Source organism: Haemorhous mexicanus, chromosome 2 (genome assembly GCF_027477595.1).
Source record: "Haemorhous mexicanus isolate bHaeMex1 chromosome 2, bHaeMex1.pri, whole genome shotgun sequence".
In the NCBI taxonomy this organism is placed as follows: Eukaryota; Metazoa; Chordata; class Aves; order Passeriformes; family Fringillidae; genus Haemorhous; species Haemorhous mexicanus.
The window spans coordinates 44,566,200-44,576,449 of record NC_082342.1 but is presented as its reverse complement, the minus strand read 5'-3'; the positions used below and the strand labels follow the sequence as shown (position 1 = coordinate 44,576,449).

The 10,250-nt window shown below is 42.7% G+C and overlaps 1 protein-coding gene across 1 annotated transcript in view; it reads left to right on the top strand.

Moving 5' to 3' along the window:
• Positions 1 to 2,360: 2,360 nt before the first annotated feature.
• PGR (progesterone receptor) overlaps positions 2,361 to 10,250 on the top strand; it is a 37,580-nt gene continuing 29,690 nt past the window's right edge. The window contains exons 1-2 of the mRNA XM_059838603.1: positions 2,361 to 3,663; positions 4,947 to 5,098. Of these exons, the coding sequence (XP_059694586.1) occupies positions 2,501 to 3,663; positions 4,947 to 5,098 (1,315 nt within the window). The 5' untranslated portion in view covers positions 2,361 to 2,500. The remainder of the gene's footprint in view (positions 3,664 to 4,946; positions 5,099 to 10,250) is intronic.

Sequence of the window (10,250 nt, the reverse complement as noted above, 5' to 3'; positions counted from 1 at the left end):
TAATGGACAAGTCATGAGTGGCAGTGAGTGGAAACTGCTCAGTGCTGCTTTCCTTTCAGGACCCTCTATTCAGGCAATCTGTGGCTCTTTACCTCTCCTAGTCCAAAAGCAGTAGAAAGGGGGGAAGTCACTGTAAGGAAACAAGTCTTTGGAGCATGCTTTTGTAAAGATGCAGGCCATGAATGCTGTGTGCATATGGGGAAGTAGAAATGAGAAAGCAAGGCAGTGGCAATAAAAAGGCATGACAACCAGCTGACTAAGCGTGCAACATCAGGGGAAAACCAAAACAAGTACGAAGATGAACAGTACTGGAGATGAACTTCTCTCTCCTCTGAGAAAAAGCAGGTTTGGGAGAAATTTTGTAGCATGTAAAACAGAAACTCATCAGTCATTGAAGCCCTTCACATTATTTTAATGTCATGTCATTACAGAACTGGATAGCGCCTCTTAGATAATTCTTTAAACACTGGTTCCACTGATAGGTTTTGTGAAAACATCTTCAACTCCTGGTACTTGCTGGCCAAACAGTTCTTTCCCATGCAATATCAACAGAGTGAAACACTGCTGTTCAAGAAATATTCCTATACTCAACAAGTGTACTTGAAAGTGCATCATTCTGTTGAACCTCCTAAATGTGTATAGAGGTGCCGCCAATAACATCTGAGTTTTAAAATGCCACTTATTATCATACTGCCACAATTCTTTTGAATACCAAAAAAATAATGATTGTCTTCTGTTTATTCTTAAAGGAATAAAAAAGCAAAGTCCCAAAGCAGTCTATAAGCCAGTAGTGTTTTGACAAGAATAATGTAGAAAGTGCACACCACATTGAATAAGGTTTGTGGGAAGCTGCTGCTTCTATAAACTTGCCTTATATGATTTAGTAAAACTAAAATAATTTCCAACTGTTATGTTTATCTCCCTGAGAAGCTGTCCTTTTCAGTCTGAAGATGTTTGGAAAGTAAAACAACAAAAGCAACTATTTTGTGGTGATCACAGTTTTTGGTTGTTTTTTTTTTTTTTTTTTGAATGAAAGCTGTTTCCTTTCAAAAAAGCTTGTTACAGCGACACGGCATAACCAAGGATTTAACAGCACACTTTATTTATCCAAAAATATACTGATTCTGCTTAAAGTCAGGAGGACTACTCCTGCACCAATTTATTCTCTGTATCTTTCAAGTCAAGTTTCTTTCTTGAGATTTCTATATAATGAAAAGTATACTAAAGGTTGCATTGTTTTTTTGGGGGGATTTTTTCCCCCCACGTTAGTAGCTGTCTTATTGAGCTGAGTGGGTTCTGCCACAAAGCCATCATTTTACACAAAACGCCAACATTAGCTGGTGACAGCTTCCTGGTGTGAACTAACCTGGGCTGAATTGCAACCTGCTATATGCAGGCTGGACAGCCAGTCCCTTTAAAATGTCCTCTTATTTTCCTGACAAAGAAATTAAAAATTAGAAGCAATGAATGCCCCACTTTCCAAATCTTTGGCCGAAAAGACGATGTGCTTCTTGGTGTAAAGGATGCTTTGACGTCCTGTAATGCCACATAAAGACCTTTACAATGCTTTGGTTTTCTTGCTACTGGAAAATGGATCTTGTATCAGGAGGGGTTTTGGAACAGAGCTTAATCACGAAAAACTACACTGAATGTCTGAAGGGGGCTGTGAAAAATAGATAAAAGGGAGCCGTCACTGCAAATAAGGAAAGCTTGTCTTTCTGCTCTCCAAAGCAGCGACCTAACCAGAGGCTTGTGCCCTCTGCTCAGTGCAGACCCGCACTTGGGATGGTGAAGCGAGAGGACGGAGCAGCGGCACGAGAGGTGGGGGACAGGAATGAGAAAACAGGGAGATGATCAGGAGAAGCCAAAAAGCGCTGACCTAAGGCACAGGGCGCCGGATGCGATGGGAAAGGGATGCGGGCACGGCGAGCGATGGGAGGGGGACAGGCGGAGCGGAGGAGGAGCCGATGGAAGTGCCGCTGGAGGAGCAGCGGTTCCCAGAGGCAGCGCGGAGCGCTGGGACCGGGAGGCGGCAGCCCGCGCCCCGCAGCGCAGACCCTCGGTAAGGGACGGGGCTGGAGGCGAGGGAGGGCGGGGAGGGAGGGACGGCGAGGGGGCGTGGAGCCGGCGGCCAGCCCGCCCGGGCAGTGGGAAACACTCGGGGGACGAGCGGAGCGCGGAGTCAGCCTGTCCGCCGCCGCCGGAGCCTGGCAAGCAGGCACCCTCCTTTCCTGCACGCCTCCCGCACACGCTCCCATCGTTTCCCCTCTCCAGGCTGCACCGCCCCCGGCTCCGAGTCACCCCCGTCCCGGCGGCGGGGGCCGGGGCAGAGCCGTCCCCCCGAGAGCAGCACCATGTGAGCAGGAGCCCCGCCACCGCCGCAGCGGGCACGTCCAGGATGTAAAGAGCCGTCCGGCCGCTCGCACCCCGTCGCTGCCCGGCTGCCCGCGCTTTGTCGCTGCCGGAGACTCGCCGGCGTCCATCGCTGCCCCGGGCCAGCATGACCGAGGTAAAACCCAAGGGGCCCAGAGCGCCTCCGCCTGCCACAGACGGGGCGGTCCTGCTGCACGGTCAGCCTGGCCGAGATCCGTTCCGCGAGGAAGCGGAGTCCGTCGACATCTCCCTGGACGGGCTGCTTTACCCCAAGAGCAGCGACGAGGAGGAGGACGAAGAGGAGGAGGAGGAGGAAGGGGAGGAGGAAGAGGCGCAGCAGCAGCATCTAGGGCGGGAGGACGGCCGGGACTCCCTCTGCCACCAGCCAGGGAGCGGCTCCGTCTCGGTCAAGGACTCCCTGGACACCGTCCTGGACACCTTCTTGGCGCCTGCGGCTCATGCCAGCTCCACCGTGGCCGCGGCGCCCTGGTCCTTCTTCGAGGCGGAGGAGGCGCCCGACGGCCCGATGAGCAGCGGCCCCTCGCAGAAGGCGGTCGAAGCCGCCCCGGGGGCGCCGGGCTCCTCGCAGCCCCCGCCGCGGCCCGCCGCGCTCTGGCCGCCCGGCGACGCCCTGGTCCCTGCCGCTAAACCGCGGCCGGCGGGGCCGGGGTCCGGCGCGGAGTGTCCCACCGCGGCGCCCAAGGGCGATGCCCCCGGTGTGGGGGCGCTGCCCGGCGGGTCCCGGGCGGGGGACCCGGGGCAGGAATACCTGCACGTGCCGCTGCTGCCGCTCAACTCGGCCTTCCTGGCCTCGCGCACGCGGCAGCTGCTGGACGGGGCGGAGTGCGAGGGCGGCGCGGTGCCGCGCTGCTCGCCCCCCGCCCCGGACCTGCCGGCCTACGGCTTCCGGCCGCCCGACGCCAAGGACGGGCCCTTCGCCTACGGCGACATCCAGCCCGTCATGAAGATCAAGGAGGAGGGTCTCGGCCTCGCCGCCCGCTACCCGGGCGGCAGGGCCACCCCCGCGGCGGGCTGCCACGACTACCCGCAGGCTCCGCGGGCTGGGCAGGAGCCCTCGCTGGAGTGCGTCCTCTACAAGGCGGAGCCCACCCTGCTGGCCGGCGCCTACGGGCCGGCGGCGCCGCCCGACAGCCTGCCCTCCACCTCGGCCGCGCCGCCGGGGCTCTACCCGGCCCTGGGGCTGAACGGGCACCAGCCGCTGGGCTTCCCGGCCGCCGTGCTCAAGGAGGGCCTGCCCCAGCTCTGCCCGCCCTACCTCGGCTACGCGCGGTAAGGCGGGGGCGGCGGGGCGCTCGCTGAGGGACGGGACCGGGGGGTCGCGCTGCGCGGCGGGAGAGCTTCGCGCCTCCTCCTCCTCATCCTCCTTCTCCGGAGGGCGGGCGGTCGTGCCGCGCGGTGGGCGCCTCGGGGGGATATTAAGGGGATGTTGAAGACAGGACAAAGTTTCTCTCGGCGAGGGCCTTTTTGGGCTTTTAGGTAGTGGCCGCAGCCCCGTTCGCGTTCCCTGCGCTGCCTGAGCACGCCGCGGTGTCCCGGCTCCGCCGCTGGCACCTCGCGGCTCTGGGCACGATGACGCCCCAGGGATGTTGGTTTGTTATCGCAGCGGGACTTCAGGGCCACCCGATGTCCGAGCCAGTGCCCGGCCAGGGCCGGCGTGCTGGTTTTCTGGTTTGTCCTCACTTTCAGCGATACCGTATTCTTTATACCTAAATATTTTCCAAATAGCGTTCCTAATTAGAAAAAGGAAAAAAAAAAAAAAAAAAGGAAGAAAACAACCTTCAAGCCAAAAAAAACCGAAACAAAACAAAACACAACCCCGAAACCCAACAGCACAAACAGCAGTTGATTTCACACGAAAAAGAAAACAGAAACACTTGTATATTGATTTGCTTGAATGAAATGGTTTACTATCATGCTGAGATCTGTATTACCTACAAATACATGCAACAAAAGGTGCATGCAATGTTACAGTTTCAATGGATATCCTTTCTTTTAGGAAATGCAGTGGTTACCCAGATTAGTCTGCCTTGGAGACAAATTGGAAATATCATTGATATCCCCATCAGACTTAGTTACTGCTGAGAACGCTGCAGCTGAATGGGGGCTGAAAAACTGATTATTAAAGATTTTTTTAGTTGAAATGAAAATTCATGTTTCCCATGTGAAAGAGGCCTTTGAAATTCAATTGACACCTATGTGATTCTATCTCTGTACAGGAAAAAAAAATCATCACTGACTCCACTCACAAGAGTTGTTGATCTGAGGAAGATGAACATTTTAACAGTGTCCTAGATCATACCTTTTTTTGCTAAATGGTTTAAAAATATAACTTTCTACTTCTTTTTTTTTTTTTTTTTTTTTTTTTTTTTGCAATGCTTTCCTGTATTACCATAGTAGAGACAAACGATCATACTTTAGTTTTTTGGTGTCCTTCTGTATCTTGACTACAAATTTTAAACCAAAGTTTTTAATATAAAACTCCTTCATACAGGTAAGTAGTTAACTGCACAATGCTAGATCTTTCATTTCTTTTAATTCTTTTTCTTCTCAAGGCCAGATACGGAAACCAGCCAAAGTTCTCAGTTCAGTTTCGAATCACTACCCCAGAAGATTTGTCTCATCTGCGGTGATGAGGCTTCAGGTTGCCACTATGGAGTACTTACCTGTGGAAGTTGTAAAGTCTTCTTTAAAAGGGCAATGGAAGGTACTAAAAGGTGCCATTGTTCCTAATTATCTGAAATATGTCTTCTAGACACCAAGGCGTACTGTTTATTTATTGCTCATTTTTGTAAATATTGTCACTGCAGTGAATTTTTTTTGTTGTTTTATCAACAGTGGATATTGACAAAGTTCTTCCTTAATTGTTTTATTTTCTGGTATTATTTGTTTTACTTTACTTTTTTGCTATTTATTATTTACTGTTTATCAGTTAATCTTTCCAGGTAGGCAGAGTTAAATGAAAGTTTTGTGCATTATACAACTTGTTTTAAAAAGTATAAATGGTGTTCAAAGGAAAATATTCTGGGTATGAACTCATGATAGGCAAATAAGAATTGTTTTTTGCTTTGTTCTCTTTTTGAAAATATGAAATCATTCTTGTTTTGAAGTTGCAGAGTTTTGGCTTCCTGGAAGTTATGGAAGCATTTAAAATTTCACTGAGTCTTTTCAAGTCATAGTAACAATAAATGTGTTTGACTTGTTCCAAATAGTTGTTAAATTGCAAAGTCAAACTGCAAGTTTATTGAAACAGTAGCAAAATCTAGGTTTATTTTTTCATTTTGGATTCTTTTATATGCCTTGTCCACTGAGATTTTGATTATGAATACAAGAGCGGACTGTTTTATATGGTTCAACAGATAAAGCAGTAAAACAAATCCCACTACTTTTTAGGCTTTGTGTCTTGTTTTGATTTTTATCTGATCCTGCCAGAACTAGGATATTCAAATTTCTGTTCCATGTATTTAACAAAACCATTGTTCTAATGGATAGGATTCCTTAAAATAAAAAACCTGCATCCTGTATTTTCTTGTTGTGATACATAGTTTTTTTCTGCTCTAGAGAGTTTATCTCTCTCCAAATGAAAAGGGGAATTTTGGAAAGGTAAAGGCTTAGCATAATAATATAATTAGATTTTTTTGTTTCACTGTGCTGTTACTTTCTACTTTAAGCATATTCTCATGTTCTTCCTTTAATATTAAATATTTGCAAAGTGGTGTTGGTGGTATAAGTGAACTTTTGAGCCACTGCCACGTTTCTCCAATGCATTCAATGGGTTTCATGAGAAAATTACTAGAAATATTTGTCTTAGGCTGCAAAGCTCTAGAGTCACTTGCAGGAATACATTTAAGTTTCACTGAATCTGCTAGTTGGTCTCCTGGTTTGCCTTTGCATTTTTTTGCTATGTTTTTCTAAATCAGCCAAATATTTTTTTAAAAAGTCAGGGAGCTGAAGTTTTAATACTAAGCATAGTGTAATTTATGAGTACTGTATTTTAAAATAAATTTTATTTTTGCTTTTTACCTATATAATAATGTTATAATATTTTCTTTGAATTTTATTCTGTCAATTTTAGATTTCATCTCTTTTCTAATTTAGTACCCAGTTCTGTTTGCAGTAGGTGGACCTGCTCAAAAACATAATATTTACATTTTTGTTCAGCAGAATCATCTTAACAAAAAATGTTAAGAAGGAATAACTTGATACAAGAAATATCTTGAAGTTGTTTTCACAGACTGCTCAAAGTCTATATTGGCAGAGTCTTACCAGGTTAAGATTATAGAGTTATTTAGAGACAAAGGAAAGGTCAATGCAGTTACATAAGCAAAAGTCTTAAGTTTTAGTAGCAGCTTCATAATTTTAATTTTTAAATTAATCCACAGACTGAGAGTCTTTTGAGGAAGTGTGTTTGGGTTTTCTAGTAAGGATTTTCAAAGAATGTTCAAGAATGTACATCAGAAACCGGACTCTAATCAGAAAAGATACAGGTTATTGAGTTTTCTGGGAAGCAATGTCAGGCAATGAGCATTGTAGGCATTGGCAAAATGGACAAATACAGTTGTACCTGTTTTTGTGTAGAAAGTGCAAGACTACAGGGGATTCCTTAGAGATGGACTGATGGACTTCTTATTTTCATTGCAGTATACTATGTTATTATCAGCACTAAAACAATCCTATGTATTGATAGATATTTCATTTTCTATGGACTTTAAATACTTTTAAAAAATTTAATATCAGAAATAATGGTGGGAAATTGCTCCTCTGTAAAAAGACAATAGAGTATTTGTATTTTAAATGCAATAGAAAATAGTGCTTGAAATTCTCACTGGCAATAATATAAATTTGAAACATATTTCTTCCATGAAATGTCCCCCTGCCCATAATTTCTCTGAGCATTAATAAATGCATTTAATAAATGCATTATTTATTTTTTAAAATTTTTAGTGCTATTACAGATGTGGGATTTTGAATAATAATTCATGCAAATAAGATGTTAAATTTTGTGAGTAAAAATTCCTGGTCAAAACTCTACTTTTCATGTAATTTCCATACAGTATTAGTCTTTATGAGAAATTAAAACATGATTGGAAATAGCTGGCTTTTGCTATTTCATGCATTTTCTCTATCCTGAGAGGTTTTTTTGTATGTTATGAGGTTTTGTGCATAGGTAAAAAAGTACTTAATATAGTAGCTTTCCATTTGTTGGAAAAGGCTTATTTTCTATTTTAATTATTTATGTAATCTGAGCTGCATTTGCTGTTTGAAATCAAACAGCCAATATATTTTTTGTAATTTATTTCCCCAGAAACTGTTGTTAATACACCATTTTTTTTACCTTCCCTGGTGTGAGGACAATACTTTATTGGTTAAATACATCCATTTGAATAAAATGAACTGCTCTGTTATCCAGAAAATTAATTTTTTTCCATATCTAGTCCTTTTGAAATAAAAACAGATTATTTAAATTATTCCGACTGAATAATGATTTAAAACTCTATATACTAATTATGATTTAGTAACACGTTTGAATGTAACTAATACATACACATACAACTTAATGAGGGGTCAGAGTTATGTGAGAATCACAAAGATTACTTGGAATGTTTCTTGGTACTGAATTCTAAAATATATATGCATTGTAGATACTTTCTGTCTTTTGGGTTCCTGGTTCCCCACATGTGGCTATATATATGAAATAAAGGCTGGTGTTAATACAATTAACATCTATTTCTCAAGGCAAAATCTTGAAGCAGGTTAAACAAAAATGCAAGTCCTTTCTTTGGGAGCCTGTAGTATAGCAGAGATGTAAAAAAGTTAGTACTGCAAGTGAGGAGGAGAAAGGAGACAAAGATACTGGGTTGGTTTTACTTAGGAAACATTTATCTGCATTTAGAGGTTGTACATTTTCTGTTGGACTCCTACAAATAACTATTAGTCTGTAGATTCACTTAATGTACAAAGAAATGACAAGGCTTTTTAAAAGTACTTTAAAGATCTCCTTTGAATATAATGAAAACAATTAAAGTTACAGCTATTCATACTCAGTAAAGAAATTTGAAGAGACAAAATTGAATTCACTGTGCTGATGGGGTAGTGCTGTTCCTGTCAGTGAGAAGAGAGTGATGAGCATTTTGGAGGTAAAAATAAAAAAAAACCCAGAAATAATATTCAAAATGCTTTCAAGTATGTAGAATTACCGTATTTGTAAAATAATTTGGTCTTGATGACCAGGTGTTATTTAACTGCTAGCAATATATCTCATTCATGGAAATAAAAAGTAGAGGAGAATATTTTTAACAGGGCATTAGGAGAATGAAGATTAAGAGACAAACTTTTACTTTTTGATGACTAAATTGCCAAACAGTCATTAGTGATGTCTTTCAAAGATTCCATAATGTGAAATGATGCAAGCAGCTATGATCAAAATGCTTGTGGAACACCACAATAAGATATTTTTCCCTTGAGAGGAGCCCAGTGTTCAAAATTTTTGGATTCTGGAACTGTTGCTAACACAGGGTTTCTTGGTAGCCTGCATTATTGCCTTCTTGTTGAAACTGTCTCTTTTGCAGTAGTTTTACTAATGAAAATTTTGAATTACCTAAATCCTGCAAAAAAATTCAAGTGCTGCTTTTCCTGTAATAAAGCCTCATTTCTTATTTTTCTTCTCTATTTATATTTGCACTTAGCTTGTATTTTTGATATCTAAGAAAAAGTAGTTGCCCAAATCCAGAGTCTGAGACCAGCATGAATACATGATATGATATTGCAGCAGATCGGTCAGAAACTGACTCTTGGCTTGTTTAAATACCTGGGAATGTGTTGCAAACATGATCAAGTGATTGTAGAACATTTGTCTAGTTTTAATACGTTCTTTAAAGTCAGGGTAACTCTGACCTTAAACTCTGTTGCATCAGTGGCATCAGGGAACAAGCTTAAGCATATGTAGCAGATAACATTTAACTGACCACATGTGAACTTTCCTTCTTCCTGAGATCTGAATTTGGTAAACTGGCAGAAAGTAAGATTTCCATGAGAGTTTTCACTGTCTGTGTATGGAGAAGTTCTGTGGAGTGTTTGATGATGAGCTACACCTACGCAGTAAGAAGGTTGATCATGACTTCAACCAAACTTTCTGATAAAGTTTATCTGACCTTATCAGTGTTAAAATAAGCAGTTTTGTGATGACAGTGCTATTTACTATGTTCATAATGCAATACTGTGCATAAGGAAAAGTGCTTGTCTAAACAGTTATGCTTTTATGTTCCTAAAGAATCTAAAATGGTACAGCATGCCAAGTATTAAAAAATGCCAACCACTAGTAGAAAATCCTCGTTGAAAAGAGAAATAATAGTGTAGACACCCTTTTAGCTGTAAACTTGATGAAGCAGGTGTTAAAAATTTCTTTTTCTCCCAGCTCTGAAGGGTTTTCTAGTTCTTAATCTAACTTTCCAGTCTGGATCTTGGGATCAGAATTTGGTAAAGCACATACCAGTATCACCTGATGGTGGTAAAATGTTCATGAAGTAGAAAACATGCAAACACACAAAGCATGCACATGGCAAGTTGAGAGATAAAAATGCTTTTCACTCAATATAACAGATTTGATGTTACTGGAGTATTCATGATGTACAAACTAGCAGTGTTTTGATAGTTATCTACATTTTAGATAGATAGATCTAATTAATCAAATAGATAGATAAATCTCATTAATCAAATAGAATCAAATTAACCTAAGGTGTTTCAATCAAGAGGCAGCAGTATCTGGGTGTTTTGCATATTACTTTTTTCTTCCACCTTTATTGCTTACATAGTGGATGACCCTGTCCCACTGGTTCATTTGTAGGACAAGTCAAGGAACA